Source organism: Leptonotus elevatus, chromosome 12, assembly GCF_054856555.1.
Source record: "Leptonotus elevatus isolate MCC_2025b chromosome 12, RoL_Lele_1.0, whole genome shotgun sequence".
NCBI lineage: Eukaryota > Metazoa > Chordata > Actinopteri > Syngnathiformes > Syngnathidae > Leptonotus > Leptonotus elevatus.
The window spans coordinates 16,945,156-16,963,420 of record NC_141250.1 but is presented as its reverse complement, the minus strand read 5'-3'; the positions used below and the strand labels follow the sequence as shown (position 1 = coordinate 16,963,420).

Genomic DNA, 18,265 nt, shown 5'->3' with positions numbered 1-18,265 from the left:
ATGGTACCACTTGGTGGCAGTATACACCGCAAGAAAATATTTCATGACTTGAAAGTACCTTAGACATTTAAAAGGAACTTGTGGTGTTTGGGGGAAAAAATACAAAGTAGTGTTATTGTGATAACTGTTTATATCTAGCGATGAACCAAATAATTAATAGTAAAAACAGCAGTTATATTACGACTGATGAACAATTAATAAGCATCAGGGACAATGCAAAGAGCTATTAAAAGTTTTATTACAACAAGTTATCAATTGTAATTTCATAGAGAACCTCCACAAGTCACAAGTACACATTGAACACACGATCACACCCTGGTTTAGCAGATCAACTAAAACAACACTGCTTGTAGTTATCTGACTGAAACATTGAATTCTCGCAGAGAATCATTATGTCATGCAGAGAGCACAAAACGTAAAAATAAATAAATACAATAAAAATAATCATCTTGGATGACTACACAGTAGTAAGCCCGTAGAGAAATAATAACGGTGGGACTTATTTTATTTCTGCTTTATCTTGTTAAAAATTCCTAAAAGCAATTGTAACTGTTCAAAACAGCTCAGCTATAGAAGAACTATGATGTACAACGCCTAAAATATACAAATGTAGGCTATCAGTGATGTTGTCCACATGACTTCATTAAAAAGGACGAGCAACATGTCACGTATGCCGCGTGAAGTTATTTACACTCGTTTCAAGAGCAAAAGCAAGCCCCCCCCAGTGCATGTAAGCTAACCATTTCTACTAAAACATAAATGGCGTTGAACGAGAAGGCCATCGCCATGACAACGCAGGCATACAATCACAGAGAGCAATCAAACTACAGGCGTAATGTTGTTTCTAAACAGGCGTCGTCCGTTCATTTGAGGCTACGCGTGAACATTCAAACGGCACAAAGCGACTACAGCGGATCCCGCCAGCACAGAATTCAAAAGTAGTCCAATGGGAACATCGGATTCAGCCATTTACAATTGTGTGTGTGTGTGTGTGTGTGTGTGTGACCAAAGCTGCCACTGCTTGAAAAAAATGTAAACTTGTTGTTTCTCTAAATGTGCAAAATACAGAAAACAAATCATCAAAAAAGAAGTCTATAAAATAAATACAATAAATAAATGTGCCAACACGCTTTGGTATTCAATCCGATTGATTAGGGATGGGCATTGGACTCCGTTTTCTGCTCCCTTTTCCACGTTACTCAACAAAATGGTGGAACTTAGTATCATTGCAATGCCACGGAGGAGGCGGGACTTCCGGCTTCCGGCTTTCACACATCAGCGCGGAAGTCCGTGGCATCTATCCCAAAACGAGCCCAAGGAGCAGAGAATAATGCTGCCTTCATGTAGTATCGAAATTATGGTAAATACCACGTCAAGTAGAAAATTGCACGTGAACGTCCCCTCATGTCGTATTTTCTACTGGACAACAGGGAATTTATTTTCATACCCGAGTTGAGAGAACTATTCAAGTTTCAACATGGTGGAGAGCGCCAAAGGATTTGTGAATGGCAAGAAATATTAACACTTATAAGGGCGTTAACGTCCCCTAGCACAGCAGGTTGTTTTAGAATCTACACAATTACGTAGCACACACAATTTTGCTACAACAACAAAATCACATGAACAGAACTCGGTCGTAATTAGGAGTTTCTGAGTGGTAAGATCCATCTTTCCCATAGCACGTGAAGGCAGGGTAATTCTCTAATATTTGTTGCATTTATTTAGCCATTTCTTCCCTTAAAATTGGGTAATGGTATATATTTATTTTTGCACTCGTATATCTCATTAAATACTTATTTAGTTATATTACTTGTGTAACTAAAAAAATATATAACAAATAAGTCAAATAAACACTTCTTCAAAGGTACAATTGATTCCTATTGAATTAAATAAATGACAAATGTAATTAAAGAAAAAATAAAACAATCCAATTTAAAAATAATAATTAACTAGTACAATATTTTATAATAATAACAATATTACATAAATATTTATCTCCCAGGGAACTCATGCCATCATGTGGCATCGATAGTCAATTATAAATCCGTTTCGTGGCCATCAATGCACAGAGATGGCTGCACAAAAATGAATCAATGTTTATGCCCATCCCTCATCCTGCCATGAAATGTTAAACGACGAACCCTCATTAAGTCCTAACAGCATTACAATACACCTAAAATGCCAGTTCCTTTTGTCTCCAGACAATGGTCCAAAATGAAGCAGGAGGACAACCCCTTTCCTGTGTTTTTGTGAAGCATTGGATGGGGACGATCAGCTCCCTGAAGCGCCGCTCAGTGGCTGGTTGTCGTCTGTGCTCTGGTTGGACGTGGCGGGCGCCGCCGAGGAGGACGACGACGAGCTGACCCCGTTGGAGGTGCTGACGGAGCTGTGCTGGATGGCCTCGCTCTGAGGGCTGCCGGGGACCGACATTTCCTCGCAGCTCTCGTCTTTGTCGCCGACTGCAGTGAGGAGGACAAACGTCTTGGAGGAGCTGCGAAAAGCGCGGATCGGGACGCCAACGTGCGAATCGCCTGCGACTCTCGTGCTAAAGCCTTTCCGTTAATCCCAATTACGCCGCGTCTCCGCAGCTCTCCGTTTAATTAACGCTCCCAATGTCAATTTAAATGTACATCATGAGGGTGCCCCCCCCCTCCCCACTAACTCCCCACCTCCATCCCATTTGTTTTTGGTTACCTTGCCAACGACTGCAGCGACAGATGATTACAGCACCTGATTTTAATGATGCTCACGCTAGAGAGTAAGCAAGACTTGGAGTCAAAATGCCACCAGCTGTTAGGCACTTGACTTGAATTAATTGGATCCTGATGGGGAGGAGGGAGAACGAAGGCTCTGTGCTCTCCATTTTGTGCTGAAATTAAGCAGGCTTCACACATACCCATTTTTTAAAGACCCCATACATGAGGAAAAACACGACCATGTGTGTTTAATGCTCTTAAGAGTGTGTGGTGCACTGGAGTGGATTAACAGCACACCACACATCACTTTTGATGTTGTAGTACCAAGACTGACCTGTGGGAGTGACAATGGGCATCCAAACGGCTGGAAAGCACAAAGAAGAAAAAATAGCAGCAGTAGTAGTAGTAGTAGTAGTAGAAAAAAATTGAAAATCGTCACTGCCCTGTGAAAAACACTTATATCCATCATATTATTATTATTATTATTAATATTGCTACCTTTTTGGGTTGTCTGCATTCAGTTTTATCCCATAAACTCAAAAATGTGAAAAGTGACACAAATGGACATAAGTGTTTTTCACAGGACAGCCACGAAATGCTAGTCTGACACTCTGACTGTTACCCAGTCTTTATTATTGTTCTCTTTTCTTAAATTGCTTACAAATATCTGTAATATGTGTTATATGCTCAATAAAGCAATCAATCAGATAGTAAATCAGATAAACTGATTATTAGGCATTAGTCTCAAAATTGTCCAAAGCTTTATATTCTGTTATTGTTTTTTTTGTTTTTTTTAAAATACTATTATATATTTTATAATTTCACATGGATATGTCATGGCCATGTGATTTTTTTTCTTTTTTCTTTGTGACTTCCCGGTCATATAGTTTGGTAGGCGGCTGGCTTTATACAAGCATGCAACTATTTGCGTTCGGCAACAGCACAAACTGGGATTTGCAATTAAAAATATTCTAAATGTTTAACATTTGTTATTGCTGGGCTGAACATTTCCAACTCTACAGGAGAATCGCCTAGGGTCATCTTTTAGACTAGAGAAATCCCAACATCAGGCCCTGTGCCTACTTTGATCACACAGGAGGCAAAATGCAGAATATGTGTACGCCACTTAAAGAGCATCATGGAAGCTAATGTCGCTCATGACATGTAGCAGCTCGCTTTTGAATCTTGAGAGCATGCGGATTGCAAATCAAGGTGCAAAAGTCCTGACTTTGACCCACTCATTTAGCGGTGTCATCATCTCCAGGCCTCAGCCTCTCAATATGTCCCATTTGACCCAAGTTCAGGAGAGCATAATCTGCTAAAAAAAAGAAAGAAGACGTGCGATGTCACAGCTCTCAAATTAAACGTCTACCTGCTCTCTGTCAATGCTTTGCAGCGAGCAGATGGCCGGCTCAGAGTGCCAAACTCAAGTTGGCTAACTGGAAGGACAGTCTTGAGTAATTTTCTCCCACTTGCCACAACTATGCCTCGGTAGCACCGTGAAGGAGGAGGCATGTTCGGGTCATGTGGGTAAAGACTGAGGCGGCCATGGATCAATGAATAAAATGATGGACTTCAGTGAATCAGTCATGTCAGCATCTGACTGGACTCCAACTGAGTTTGAAGAGCTAGCCGGTTAGCTTCGCTATGCTCGGGAATGAAAAGTGATTGGGCCTCACCTCATAAGAGTTCTTATGAACAAATGTATCGACTCTCACTCCTCTCAACTCTTTTATAACTTGGAATTCAGGTTATAAAGAAATTATATTCATATTGCTAATTAAACAAGGCAAAATAAGTCACATAAATCTATTCACTCATACACGAAGGAGTATGGGGGGGGCATCTTAATAAAGTTGTAATTTTAGAAATCATTATGTTTTATCTCTATGTTACAACTTTAATTTCTTCAAACATTTTTCTTTCTCGAATTACAACTCTAGTTTAATAATTTATGATCTCAATTTTAGTTGTGTCATTTTAGGATATGAGGCACCAATTTTTGTTCATAGCAATAAATGCCTAAAAAGATGAGAAGTTTGGAACTATACGAGTTGGATTTGTTCGGTTTGAGTGTCTGCAATTACTCAAACGGTGCAAGAGGCTTGTCTGTGAGTTGTCAATCTTCAATCAGTCTAATTTAAAAAAATACATAAATCCCCCCCTTGATATGATTCTTAAGTTCACGTGACATGAAATGGAGCCTCTACTAGCTGACAAATGGAAATACAAACAAAGCCACAGAATCTTCAAAAAGAAGAATGACTTTTGTCTTAAATTGTACAAAATTCTGATCAGTGTGTTTGAGAGAAATGTTTCTATGGAAAAAAAATTTGGTTTGGCTGCCTAAATATTTATTTAGGTGTCATATAAGAAGCTTTATAGTTACCATCTGTGGTCCCTTAGATGGATTCAATGACTGTAGCAAGGATTTGTCTCAAAGTACACCTGTCTATTAGGATGTCAACTTTTGCCAAGTTTAGAGAAAATAGCGGGGTGCACGCATGTATCAATATCTGCTCCTGTTGCTGGTTGCGGTTGGACGGCGCTCATTTTCGCGGAGTTGGCGGCGAGAGGCCCGGAACTAAGAATAATAGCGCATTACTCACTGTGATAGCCGGACTTCTTCTGCATGGCCGTCACGGGACAATCTTTATGAGCCAGGAGGAGCTGCTTCAGCTGAGCCACTTCGCTTCTCAGCAGGGTGACTTCACTCTTATTCGGGAGACAGGGGACACGCGGCAGCACTGTTAAATGGCGTCGGTGTTTGGACACTGATATAATATGCTCATGTCAAGATGGGGGGGGGGGGTACAGTACAGAGGTACTTTCACATACGAGTGGCCCATCTTAGATGAGTTTTTCAAGTTAAGAGCAATTGCTTGGTTGATTTTTTTGCTTTGTGTTGAAAGCAGGAATGAGATTTTTTCTTTTTTTTTTACTCAGACTCAAAGAAATCCATATTGGTCGGGCCGTATACGATACTATAGAGCAGGGTTCACCAATTCCGGTCCTCGAGGTCCGGAGTCCTGCAGGTTTTAGATGTTTACGCCTACCAACACACCTGATACTAAAGATCAGGATAGTTTTCAGACATGCTGATGAGCTGATGATATGAATTAGGTGTGCTAGTGGGCGGACACATTTAAAACCTGCAGGACTCCAGACCTCGAGGACCAGAATTGGTGAACCCTGCTATTGAGTGCTATTTTTCTTAATTAAAAAAAAAAAAAAGCTGATGATTAAACCCGCAAGTCAAGGTATTACCAATGTAATTCCATAATAATAATATATTTATAACTTACATCAATTATATATTTATTATATATTTTAATAAAAACGTATTTTTTTTACCCCCCAAAAAGATGATTTGAGATACAAGTGATTTGGTCACAGAACGGATTAAACCCACAAGTCAAGGTACTACCAATGTAATTCCATTATTGCTAATGTTTTTGTTTTTTTAATGGTATCGCAAGCAAATCTCCACACACTTGACACTTTAATCTGTTAAGTGTACAAGAAGCTAATTTTAATAACCCAAGTCTACAATTTCTAGGTCTGATGCACTTTTTCACCAGTGCAGTAGAACCTGGTTTGTGTACTAAAAAGGTGAGCTCTGTAATTGTTGGCGCAACTTCGTAGATGCATCCGAGATTTACATTCGTGCGTCGTTAGAGCTCCCAGCGGAGCCGAGGATTTCTGTATGTCGTAAAAAAAAAGAGAAAAAAAAAGAGAGAGACACATGCATTAGGCTGAAGGTGACTTTTAACTGGATTTAGAGCAACTGGGGCGCGTGCAACAACCGGAGGCAGATTTAAGCTCCTTCTTTTCCCCTTTAAGAGGCAGCAAGTGGCTCAATCTATTAGTTTAAAAGGCACCGATGTATTTGTTTCCATCTGCTTAACTAAGCTGGGGTTGGCTGGATCAAAGTATTGAAAGACAAATTTAAACACAGCTGAGGGGACCACGCGTACAGTATTGCATTTGCACTGCTTTTCTGGCCTAATTAATAGTATACACCGGTCGCATTGAAAATTGCCAAAGTATTATTTCAACAATGTGTACTGTTAACTATTGTTGGAATTTGGAACATCAGTCTTTAGTGAGCATCATTCTTTATTTTTATTTTTATAAAAGTAGGATTAAAGTTGTCATTAAATTGTGAAGTTGCATACAATTAACTAATTTGCTCCCAAACACGTATTAATATGTTCTATTTTAAATGTTGTAAATGTCCCAAAGACGTACTTATACGGTTTTTAATGATGTTTTTTTTTTAAAATGCTAGAGCATACAGAAGGCTTTGATGCAGCCATGCAGAGAACGATTGAAGAAATGGTAGTTATTACAAAAACGGCAGCAGAGCAAAAGAGATCAACTAGGGCCATGTTAAAAAAAAAAGCTAATTTACCCACAGTTCTAAACAGATTTGTAAATAATGAAGAAACTTAGCTTTATTCTAATGCTAATTGCTGCAAAACAGAAACAGATAGAAACATACTTTTTTTCCTCCCTGAGACTCTAATCTTTCTTTTGGTAGGTTCCATGTTTTTATAGCAATAGAACAGAATATTCTGTGGGCCTTAAAAAAATCAGTCACAATCCAGTAAAACAGCCGGGAGCTTCAGTGAAAATGGCTGGGAGTAAATGAGTTAACGATCCATTTAGCATTTTTATTAAGTGAAGTACATTTTCGTCTCGTCTTCATTAGCCAACGAAAATGCATACTGATTTAGTCACAGTTATTGTTTATCAATTAGGGTTTTTATTCTAGTCTAGTCAAATTTTAGGCTGGTGAAAATGTGCGTTGATGTTTGTTGTAACTTTAGTCCGTGTCAAACAACTCCAAAAAGTTTTATAAATGAAACGAGATAGAAGGCGACAATGTTAAGACTGGACTAGTATTAGAAGCATGCTCCTGTTTGGTTACTTACAGAGGGAAAAGAGGTCTTCAACAATAACTATTACTAGCCTATACTTAAATACAACACTGCACAGAGACTAAAACTGCACGTAAACTTGCTTTGGACTCCGAGTTAAAAGCGTTTGGGCAAGTGGCTTTTGCACGATGCAGGGAGTCCTGAGAGCCGTCGGGTCTGACACCTCGTTAAAAAGCCAGTTAAGAATAATTGTGCCTCATTAGAGACCGTTTTGCTGATCAGCTGGGCTGTGTCTATATCAAAGTGCGCTGCTGATTATTGTCTTTGTGCAAAATGTTCTTTTGTTCTCTTTCCATGTGTCATTTCCTTTTTTAGTCGCGCATCTTAAACATGCCTGCGCTTAACGTCTTTATTTCAAATCACATCTCCTCTGTTGACTTGCTTTTAACCTGAATATCAACGACCTCAACCTTCTTGATGTCCTTTCCCCTCTTCGAGCGTCTAAAAAAAAAAAAAAAAAATGGTGCGACATAAACACCGCATCTTATTTAATTGTCTGGAACACGCCCCTGACTCAAACATATCAACAGAGACGATACATGAACTGCTTCGAACTTGTCAGCATTACATTCTTAATTGCTTGCAGCGAAATGAAGGTTCAAACAGACACCCTTCCCTCTGAGAGTTTTGAGGCCATTCGCTAAACCGCCGAGACAGAAGCGACGACACGCTTGTGTGCGGCTGACATCTGGAGGATACATCTTTATTGACAGCCACGTATCGATGTAAAGGCCCCACGCATACGCGCACCGCTGCTGTCACGCGGCGTCTCTTATTATGGGCTTTAATGACTTCATCACGACAGAAGGGAGAATCTGCCACGTTGACAGTAGAGTGCACACATACGATTATCAGCGGCGGCGTACCTGAAGTTGTCCGTTTACTGAGTTGAGGCCGTCGGCCTTCTTCTCCAAGGATTGCACCCACACTTTCCGCTTCTGTCTGCAGCGCGTGGCTGCGGCCCTGTTACGCTCCAGGAACTTGCGCCGCTTCTCATCCGGATTTTCGCTCGTGGCTCTGCGCCGCCGACCCCCTGTGCTTGGGGGGTTTGGCGCAGGGGGCACTGGAGAAGCCTGCAACAAATGCATAACAATTGTGGAGGAAAAGTAAGAGTGAGATAGATTATAGGCGCTGATATTTGTCAAAATGCCAAATATCATCATGGGCCTTTTTACGAATGTGATGGCCGATAAAGGTGGTATCTCACCGAGTGGTGAATGCTTGCGAACGTAGTAATTTAGGGTTTTCATCAGGATTTGTATGATGTTCACAGTTTTTACATGTCACACAGACATTTCGGACATAATCAGACAATTTTTTCTGTGAAGATCTTTTAAAGCCTTTTACAAACCCTGACGAAAACCCCAAATTAGCTACATTTGCATGCATTTGTTGCTCAGTGAGACATAGAGAACTTTTTCATTTATGGATTTTTTTTTAATTTCCCACTTTATATTAAAAAAAAATGATGCTGACACTGGCAACTCCTTACACTTTTTTTTTTAAATAGATAAATAAGTAAGTAAGTAAATAAATAAATAAATAATGTTGAAATTTTGGGAAACTTTACAGTAGAAAACTATTATTATTTACTTGCTCACTTTTTGTTATAATTTCTAAACAAAGCTGTCAATTCTTTGTGTTTGAAATTATAAGAAAAAGCCGTTTTTTTAAAAAAAGTACTTTTTTTTTTTTACGCTAATATTTTCTTTTACTGCAGATGAATATCTGCTTGAAATATCGGTTATTGACCTCCTTGACTACTATAATAATCTGTATCGGCCTTGAAAAAAAATCTGTCTATCGGTCTCTCACTACTTACGGGTGTCTCTGTGGTGGAGGTAGCTGGCTGCTGAAGAGAATGTGCGGAGGATTCTTCACTGGCGGGTGTCAGGTTAGAGGGCAGACCAAGAGATGTTGATGTGGACGGAGTAGGAGCGGGGATGGGAGCTGGAGACGCAGGAGCAGCAGTGTGCGTTATGGCGCTGCTCTGGACTTCACTGCCGCCACCGTTGGCTAGTGGTGGAAGCTGCTGGCTTAGTGGGCCCTTTGGTTTCTGAAAAGGAAGTAAACAAGTCATTTACGAGATTGCACAAAAATATTGTGGACATTTTGAAGCTTGGGTTTAAAAAGTTTAAGGTGGACCCTTTCAAGGTGCATAAAAGGCACAAAAGCCGTGGCCTGAACCACTGATTTAAGATCATCAACTTGATCTAGAACAGTAACAATTAAAGTGATAATTTCTCCACATGTACTTGTGTTACTGCACACAACTCTGTGTAGAAACAAGTTGGAGTTACGGTAACAAGCCAGAGCAAAGAATCCATAAAAGACAGAGAATGTCCAAAGTTTGGAATCATTTCACACTTGCAAGGTACAAAACAAAAAGGTACAAATAATAACAAATAGCATCATTGTTAATAAGTCACTCAACATGCAGACAACGCTACACTCATTCCCTGACACCCATGTCACTCACGAGGCTGGGCCCCGCCTTTTAAAGCTATAAACATGCAAAGTCACAGATACTGTAGCAGAACCTGAGGATGGTGACCACAAATTGAAAATAATAACCCCAGCACTTCAAATACATAATATTGTGCTTAATAATTTAAAATAACTGTTGATCCAATGTCTTGATTACTCAATGGGATCATTGGTATTACACTCAATTATTTAAAAAAAAACAATTTGATGAATGCATCCCGAGCTTGATCCCTTCTTAAACTGACCTTCTGACGCTCGCTAAGGGTAGAATACAATCATCAGCACAAGCGCACAATTCCTAGCAACGATAATTCAACACGCCAGCGCCCACCAGCACGGGCATCAAGCAGCAGCCAACAAGGTGAAAGAGAATGAGCCCTTCGAAACACTAACAAAGTGAGAGGCAATACATTTACATGAGAAAAACAGAGGAGCGCATTATTCTAACAAGTACCTTTGCCAGCCCAATCTATCTACCAAATGAGTTTATGGTGTAATACCCTTCCAGAAGCTCTTCTGGCAGAAACAAGATATTATTCTCTTGGAATGGCCCCGAGAAAGAGGGGGAAGCCAGTCAGATTCATATTTCATCTCTGCCATGGAAAGCTCATCAGTGTAATAACCCTCCCTCTCATGGGTGTTATTCAACCATCTGCTACTATATTACTTATCTTTATTTTGCAACTAATTAACAGTATAATCTTCTAAATTCAGCAAGTTAATTATCATTATTGTGGTCTTTGCAGCATCATCAGTCCTTGTAAAGCGCCGTCGCTGCGCCGCCCTCCCCCCCCCAAACTCCCGCCCGCCCCCTCCTCAGGTTGAGCAGGGGTCTGTTTCCTTGACGTGGGCTCATTAGGTGTTTGCTGATGAACTGAGTGCAGTGGGAGGTACCAGGAGAGAGAGGGGGTGGGGGCGGGGGAGGGGGGGGGTACAGGTCAGGTAGGATTCTGCTGAACAAAAAGGTTCCATGCAGGGTGAGAATGACTTAATGCGTCTCGCTGAGCATGTGCCAGGATGCCCCCCAGCTGGCTTATGATAGTAGTTGCCTCCCCCCACCCCCTATCCTGGTATGCCATCTCCGTGTTTGTCATCTCCACATCCCGTGATTTCGAACAACACCCCCCTTTCGCCATGCTCCTCCCAGTCAGGATCAATCTCTCCGTGGCAACAAAAACGCCTCCTGTCCACAGTTTATCTGTTAATTTCGAGCAGTGTCGCATGCTGAGAACGCTTACGGGTTTTGTGATACATGCTTTATCACATTGCCACACATCTCGCTCACAACACATTATGAAAATTTCTTCCAATTCTTTCATATGTTGGATGAAAATACTGAAAGTCATTTGTATTATTTGTTTATATTTGAGATGATTGTTATTTATATTGTCATTTAATGACCAGTATCTTGACAGTAAAACAGGATATCCAATGTTATTTAAAATGCAAACTGGATATTACAGTATTTTACATTTATTTATATTTAACCACGTAAAATGTATGAAAACAAATTCTCATTTACAAACATGACCTGGACTAAACATTCAGCTTAGCTCAAAATGTTTCCGATCTGGCCAAACTAAAGGTGAAATGTATTAGTTGAGTCTTCTATTGGGAAACTACACAGGATTTATTTTGGACGGCACTTAACAGTTTTTTGAAAAAGAAAATCAAGAAATGCTATTTTTGCACATTTCAAGAAGACCCTGGTAACTGTTCAAGTTCCTTGCCCGTTAACCTACCATTTTGTACTTTTAGGACATTGAGTATGGAAGTATTGAGAAAGTACACAAATAATTTTGGACATTGAACTGATCCCCGCAAAAAACAAAAATAGCTATTATTGTAATAAATATATCTTAACAAAATGCCTTATAGTCCTCTTGACAATCTCCCATTTCCAAAACATACTGTAACTCGAAATTTGGTCAGGTTATGAATAGCGTGGGTACATTCACGCTTCTTATTAAAAAAATAGACAGAGAAAGTAAGATTTTTTTTTATCATTTGTGTGGCATGTCAACATGTAATATCCTCGATAAAGAATTTAACAGGCGTTTTCACAATATAAACAAACATCATTGATAACATTACTACTTTATAAAGGTAATGAGATACTTTAATCTCACTTTGCTGGTACTGCTGTGTATGGAATGTTAAATTCAAGTACTATCAGTAACACATAAATATTTGATGTACAAAAATAACGATGATAAATACCAGATTTGCCTCTGGCTGGGCGGGCTGCGCTTGTGGCGAGGGGGGTCCGGGGATGCCGGGGACGTTAGGCACTACGTTGACAGGTCTGACAAGCTGACAGCACACACACACACAGAGAGACACACCAGCACAGAATTAGTCTTCCCCAGTTGAAGGCGGACTCCTGCTCCCCCACAACACACACACACACGGCAGAGTTCCCTCATATCTCAGCCTCATTATGTCGGATAGCCAGTTATTTTGTGGAGGCGGCGCCACATGGAGATGCTGTGTATGTGTGTGCTCGCTAATGAACCTCTGCCTGGCTGTGCGAGAGCATATGGGCAGGGAAGCTGAAGAGGCGATGAGAGAGCCAAGTTGGAGGTCCACAAGCAGGACTCCTCTCAGAGTTGCTGATGAGATTTTGGTAGGTCGGAGGTAGAGTTTAACGTTAAAAAAAAAAATCGAATTGTGATTTTTTTTCTCTCCCTCAAAACTGCTATTTAATATGCAGTTATTCTTTTCAAGTCCTCTTCTAATGTATTTTTTTTTAACAAAAACAAGCATAAATTAATCTGTATTAGAATAGAACGAGCTGCACTTCTAATGGGATTGCAAAACACATTAGTGCTAATCCAAACGCTCTGCCAGAAATCAAGAACGTTGATTTGACTTGAACAAGGACAAATGACAAAGTGTGCTGGTCGGGTTCCTGTTGTGCTTCAGCCAATTCCCGCGTATTCGTCACGGCCATACGAAGTCCATTACTTTCCTCGCTCGCTCTCCCCAGATCCAAATTGACTGCCAAATCTGCGGTGCCAATGTCGTAAATAGTCCCCGCTGTCCAAGAGAACGGGAGACGAGCAAGGACAAAATGTGGCATTAATCAATCACTAAGTGTTGTTTGAGCATCACTTGAGGAGCGCTTGGCATGAGGAATTGAAATGTGACCCTCGTCTCCCTCACTGACCAATCACAATTAAGAAGTAAGTTGAATGTTTTTGCAAGCATGTCGGGAGGTGGGAGTATTTTGTCACCATTAGCTAGCTATGCAAATTCACAGTAACATTTTTACTGGGATTGGCATAAATTAACTGTATCCATAAAGTTAAGTCAGGTAGTCACTTTATCTTTACAACCAAGTAATTCAGGCCCAACTACGTTGAATTTAAAGTAGCACAAATGAGCATTTGGTTTTCGTTGATTATGGCGACCCCTTTGGACAAAAGCTGTATTGTTTGATGTGTGATCATTTCCATTTTTATTTTTTTTTGCAACACTGAGTCAGTACTTGGGAAAGCTGAGCAGCACAACACTCACTGGGATTGTGGGAATATGCACACTGGAACTGGTAATGGCCGCTGGAATGGCGACTGGCATGGTCTGGCCATTCGGCAGCTGTAAGAGCACGGGGAAGGTGCCAGACACTGGCCTGCAGCAGGAAACAAAAGACATCATGGTTAGGTAAAAGAGAGAGAGAGAAAAAAAACGTGACAGTGATGGCAAGATAAAAACATTGTCACATTCAAGCAACAACTGATGAGAATGAAGAAACACCCATCAAGCTCAAGCAATATGGCTTTGTGTTTTGCTGTGAAATCAAATGACAACAATGTTGATTCTGGTAAGCAAGTAAAATGTCACCTTTTCATTGCTATCTGACAAACAAATCACAAGGCACACGCAGCATAGTTTTCCACTACATTAACTGTATACAACCTCCATTTGAAGATTATTTAACACAAATATAACCACTTTCTTTACACGGTTGTTTAAAAATGAAATAATTGACAGCACACACTGAGAATCGGAATTTTTCATTCCGAAAAAACAACAACTACTACAGCCAAAATGAAGATTCTGCAAACTGCACTTTAAAATTAAAGACAGAACAAGCACATGCCCCACTAAGACAAAATTGCACCAAAAATTAAAAAATTAAAAAATTAAAATGAAATGAAGATTTGAAGAAATGTTGTTCTTTCTCAAAACGGACATTCTGAGTTACTTACACTATCGGCCTACTAGTGGATGGGACCTGGGTAATAACAGAGCTAGACGTTGGCGATTGGAGCGCTTGCTGTATAACAACATTAGCCTCTGAGGTTGCTAGGAGTACATTGGGAACTTGGAGGGATGGAAGATGGACTATAGTGGATGTTGGCAGCGAGGCTCGCTGCAAACATAAGTCCTGGAAACATCACACAACATTTCGTCTGCATCAACAGCAGACAATTTTTCTTTTTGGCTCATTTTACAAGGAAAGAGATGAAGAAAAGAGAAGATATGATTAGTTTTTTCTGAAAATCCTAATACTAACAATTTCCTATTGATATCAGAAAAAAAGTTGAACATGATCTTTAATTAACCTCAAGTAGTGATGACGATACAGTGGAAGCTCCAAAGTTGAACACCATTCTGTGACATTTCATGGCCTTAAAATAAAATCCCTGACCACCTCCCCCGTCCCCAAAATCAGATTTCCAATTGTAATGATTTTTTCACTAATGGCATTATTCAGCTAAAATGGCCTTCACACATTTGTATAAATAATTTAAAATGTTCTACAATTTAACATCAATAAACATAAAAAACACCTTTAGGATATATTTTAACGAATATTTCAGAATACCACACTGCCGTACAAGTATAAATAGTAAATGAAACACTGTATAATAAAACACGTAAGTGCTCAATCCTTTGCAATGAGTCCTGAGAGAGAAGTAATGAAGACGGAACAGCAAAGTGTTTGCAGAGTGATATTGTCACCTAGTGGCGTTTTATAGGTGTTGTTAGAATTAACAACTGTTCTCAATAGGCAGCTCAGGCGTGTTTCTGCCGCAAAAAAAAAAGTTCAGTATCACATTATAAATTGATACATTTCACATTTTATCATACAAAAAGTACATAGATTGGTAATACATGTCGCTGTTTATGTTTCAAAGTCTTATTGTTCTCTGTAACCTCTCTTATTTGGAGAACTATGCAGGTCAGAGGGACAACAGACACTGGGGAACAATTTTAAAAGCGTGTTTGAATACATTTGTGTGTTTTGATAGTTTAATAGTGTTCCACGCGTGTGGGAGGGGTAAAACTATACCCCCCAAAATGTATATGGTCTCTTTATAAAGCTGATTTTCACTTTTTTTTGTATGTTAGGTTCATTGACTAAATTATCCACAGGTGCGAATGACTGAATGGTTGTTAATATGTGCCCTGGAATTGGCTGGAACACACACACACACACACACACACACAAAAAACATTCTTAGGCACAAGGCTAGCAGTAGTTGCAGTTTGCAGTGGTATCAAACGCACTGCAGCGAAATATTAAACGAAAGCTGCTTGGCTCAATATGATGCAGTGCAATTCTACACTAATGCAATCGACAACCACCATAATAAAAAAATATTTGGAGCAATAAACATTTGTCTTTGGACGTTCCACTGCAGCTTAATGAATGATTATATGAATATTAGTAGGAGTGGATTTAAAGAGGCAGATCAGAAACACATTTACCCTGTGAATTGCATTTGCAAAAAACTAAAGCAGTGTTTTACCTTGTCGTCGTTGGTCGTAGATTCCGGGTGAGGCAGAGGGCTGCCTCTGTGGACCTCCAGGACGGCGGGTTCTTCGGTTTTGTTGCGTATGACAGGGGTGGCGAGCGGTGACAAATCCAGTGGTAACTACAAAAAAAAAAGAAGAAAAAAAGTCATGTAAATGAGCTTGTTAGAAAAGAGAGACAGTGACAGAAACCCCAAATGAGCTACTGGGTTAACAACCTTTTTAATGTCATCTTCAGCCCCTTTTTTGAAGTCGTGATCGAAGGGGCTTGAGAGTTCATTAAAGAGTCCCACCTCCTCGCAGTTCTTCAAAAAGCGTGTAGGTGTGGGTGTTTGGTCTGCGATGGAAGGAATGGTTTAAGAACTCACACTGGGTGAGAAAGCAAGCACATTTCTTGACTTTGTTAGGATTTACCAGCAATAATGACACTGTCGGTCCTGGCGGGACCAAATTTAAGGGTCATCTCATGTTTGTGCTTGTGGACAGCCAAGTGGTCTTCATTTGTGAATCTCTTGGGAGGACAAACAAGACAAGGACAATGGCATTAGGATACGATAACACTTTAGATGAGTAAAACAATAGACAAATATGTTTCATTACTTTAATTTAGGCTGTTTGAATCATGGAAGGGATAAGCAATATTTTGTGCAGATGAGCTTTTCATATTTTGTGTTTGAAGAGATTTTTGTACGTGATATTTATTACAATGAAAACTCCTTTATCACAGGATATATAGGTGAAAAATTTTACTTTTTCTTTAGCATTTTGTGACACTTTCAAATCTTGAACAAGGGGTGTTAAGAAAAGACAAAAGAGTAAATGGATGCATGGGAGTTTAACATAATAAACATTGTTAAATACACCTGACAGTGTAAATAAAAAATGAGCATTATCTTTGTCACAGTATTTAACAAAGAAACATAAGTCCAAATAAAAGCAGGCGTTACCTGTCCACAGCCAGGAGCAGTGCATTGAAAAGGTTTATCATCACTCATATTAAGGGTGTCCTGTTATGTCAGCCTGAAAAGAAGGGGAAATGAGTGGCTTAAATGGTTATGCTGTGGGTTTACCAACGCGACTAAATACTTTTATGTGTAGCTAAAATTTAAATTGTAATAGACAAAGGCAAAGGACGACAGAGCTGTCAAAAAAGAGCAAAGATGTGGACAAAGCAAGTCAAAGATGGGCGTTTACTAGTTGTTGACACTCATCACACCTCCACATCCTCAGTCTTACGGACTGTCACCTCTCGCTTTTGTCTACGTTTTTAACAAACACTCAAATAGTAATTGTACGAAAACGGCACGAACACGGCATCATATAACGACGGAGATTGAGCGAGCATCATTTCCAGTAGCTTCCATGAAATAGCCTTAGCCCTGTGTGAAAATACTACCGTCGCCATATTTAAATATCGTTTTAACAAACGGGGGTGTATTGAAATGTCAATAAAAATAGAATTGACAACATTTACGTTAGCCAATAGCTCAGTAACGTCATACACGATAGCGGCGTAAACATTCCTCCGTAGATGTGGACACTACTCACCCCTTTCAACCAGCCACTACCCTGCTTGCTTTTTCCAAAATCCCACGTCTGGATCCAAGTATCGCGAGAGGTGTTAGCACACTTCCGCATTAGTCACAAAATGACATCATACCCATCCAGGCCACACCGCTCGAAACTTTTATTTTTTTAATACTGTGATTTTATATTCAATATTCAATACATACTACCATCGCTATATTTACAAACAAAATAAAAATAACGCGGTTAACAGTTCAGCTCTAGGTTTCAAAGTGTTCAACACACATTTTTGTTTCCCTGTGTGGCAGTAACCTCAATTTCTAGTCTTGTACATTTTACTGAGAGCTTTATTTTATTCACATCTCCCTAGAAGTTTTTATGAACACTTAAAAGTAAATTTCCTGGCCTTGACTTGCACTTAAAGTTCTCAACTTCTCAGTAACTTTCACATTTCAGCTGCATAAGCAGAACAGTTACCAAAGGTACCTAAAGACAAGGTTTTTGTTTTAAACATCTGGTAATCTAGCAAATGCATATTGTTAAAGTAAGAGTACGTTTTTGTATCCTTTGTGAAGTCCATAATAACTGAAATACAACTACTGTACTGCCCTTTAAATAAAAGTGAAACATTATATTCTGAGGTCATTTTAAAATGTTCTAATTTATTCAATGCCATTTACAAAAGCCACTCACCTGCTGCCCAAAAGCAGAATTCTTAAACTTGCAACTCAACCAGACTTATGGAGGTGGCCCCAAAAAAAGCTTCCAATAAATCTCTCAGAAAGCAAAGCAAGTCTTTGGCAGTTAATCGCATAATAGATGACATTCGGAAAAGCCGCTTTTGGTTGT

General features: G+C 39.7%; 1 protein-coding gene across 3 annotated transcripts; it reads right to left on the bottom strand.

Moving 5' to 3' along the window:
- Window positions 1–216: 216 nt before the first annotated feature.
- atf2 (activating transcription factor 2) lies at window positions 217–17,896 on the bottom strand. Of its 3 annotated transcripts, none has more exons than XM_086091484.1 (12): window positions 17,438–17,896; window positions 16,837–16,909; window positions 16,304–16,400; window positions 16,108–16,226; window positions 15,886–16,011; window positions 14,338–14,516; window positions 13,646–13,757; window positions 12,347–12,439; window positions 9,462–9,695; window positions 8,506–8,712; window positions 5,306–5,411; window positions 217–2,459 (listed from the first exon to the last, which is right to left on the bottom strand). In XM_086091484.1, exons 2-12 carry the CDS (start codon window positions 16,882–16,884, stop codon window positions 2,272–2,274), a joined length of 1,509 nt encoding a protein of 502 aa, XP_085947610.1. In that variant the 5' UTR covers window positions 16,885–16,909; window positions 17,438–17,896; the 3' UTR covers window positions 217–2,271. The 3 variants fall into 3 exon arrangements, with proteins under 3 accessions (XP_085947610.1, XP_085947611.1, XP_085947612.1); XM_086091485.1 differs by lacking the exon at window positions 17,438–17,896 and adding an exon at window positions 17,364–17,435; XM_086091486.1 differs by lacking the exon at window positions 17,438–17,896 and adding an exon at window positions 17,392–17,428.
- Between the last annotated feature and the right edge of the window lie 369 nt (window positions 17,897–18,265).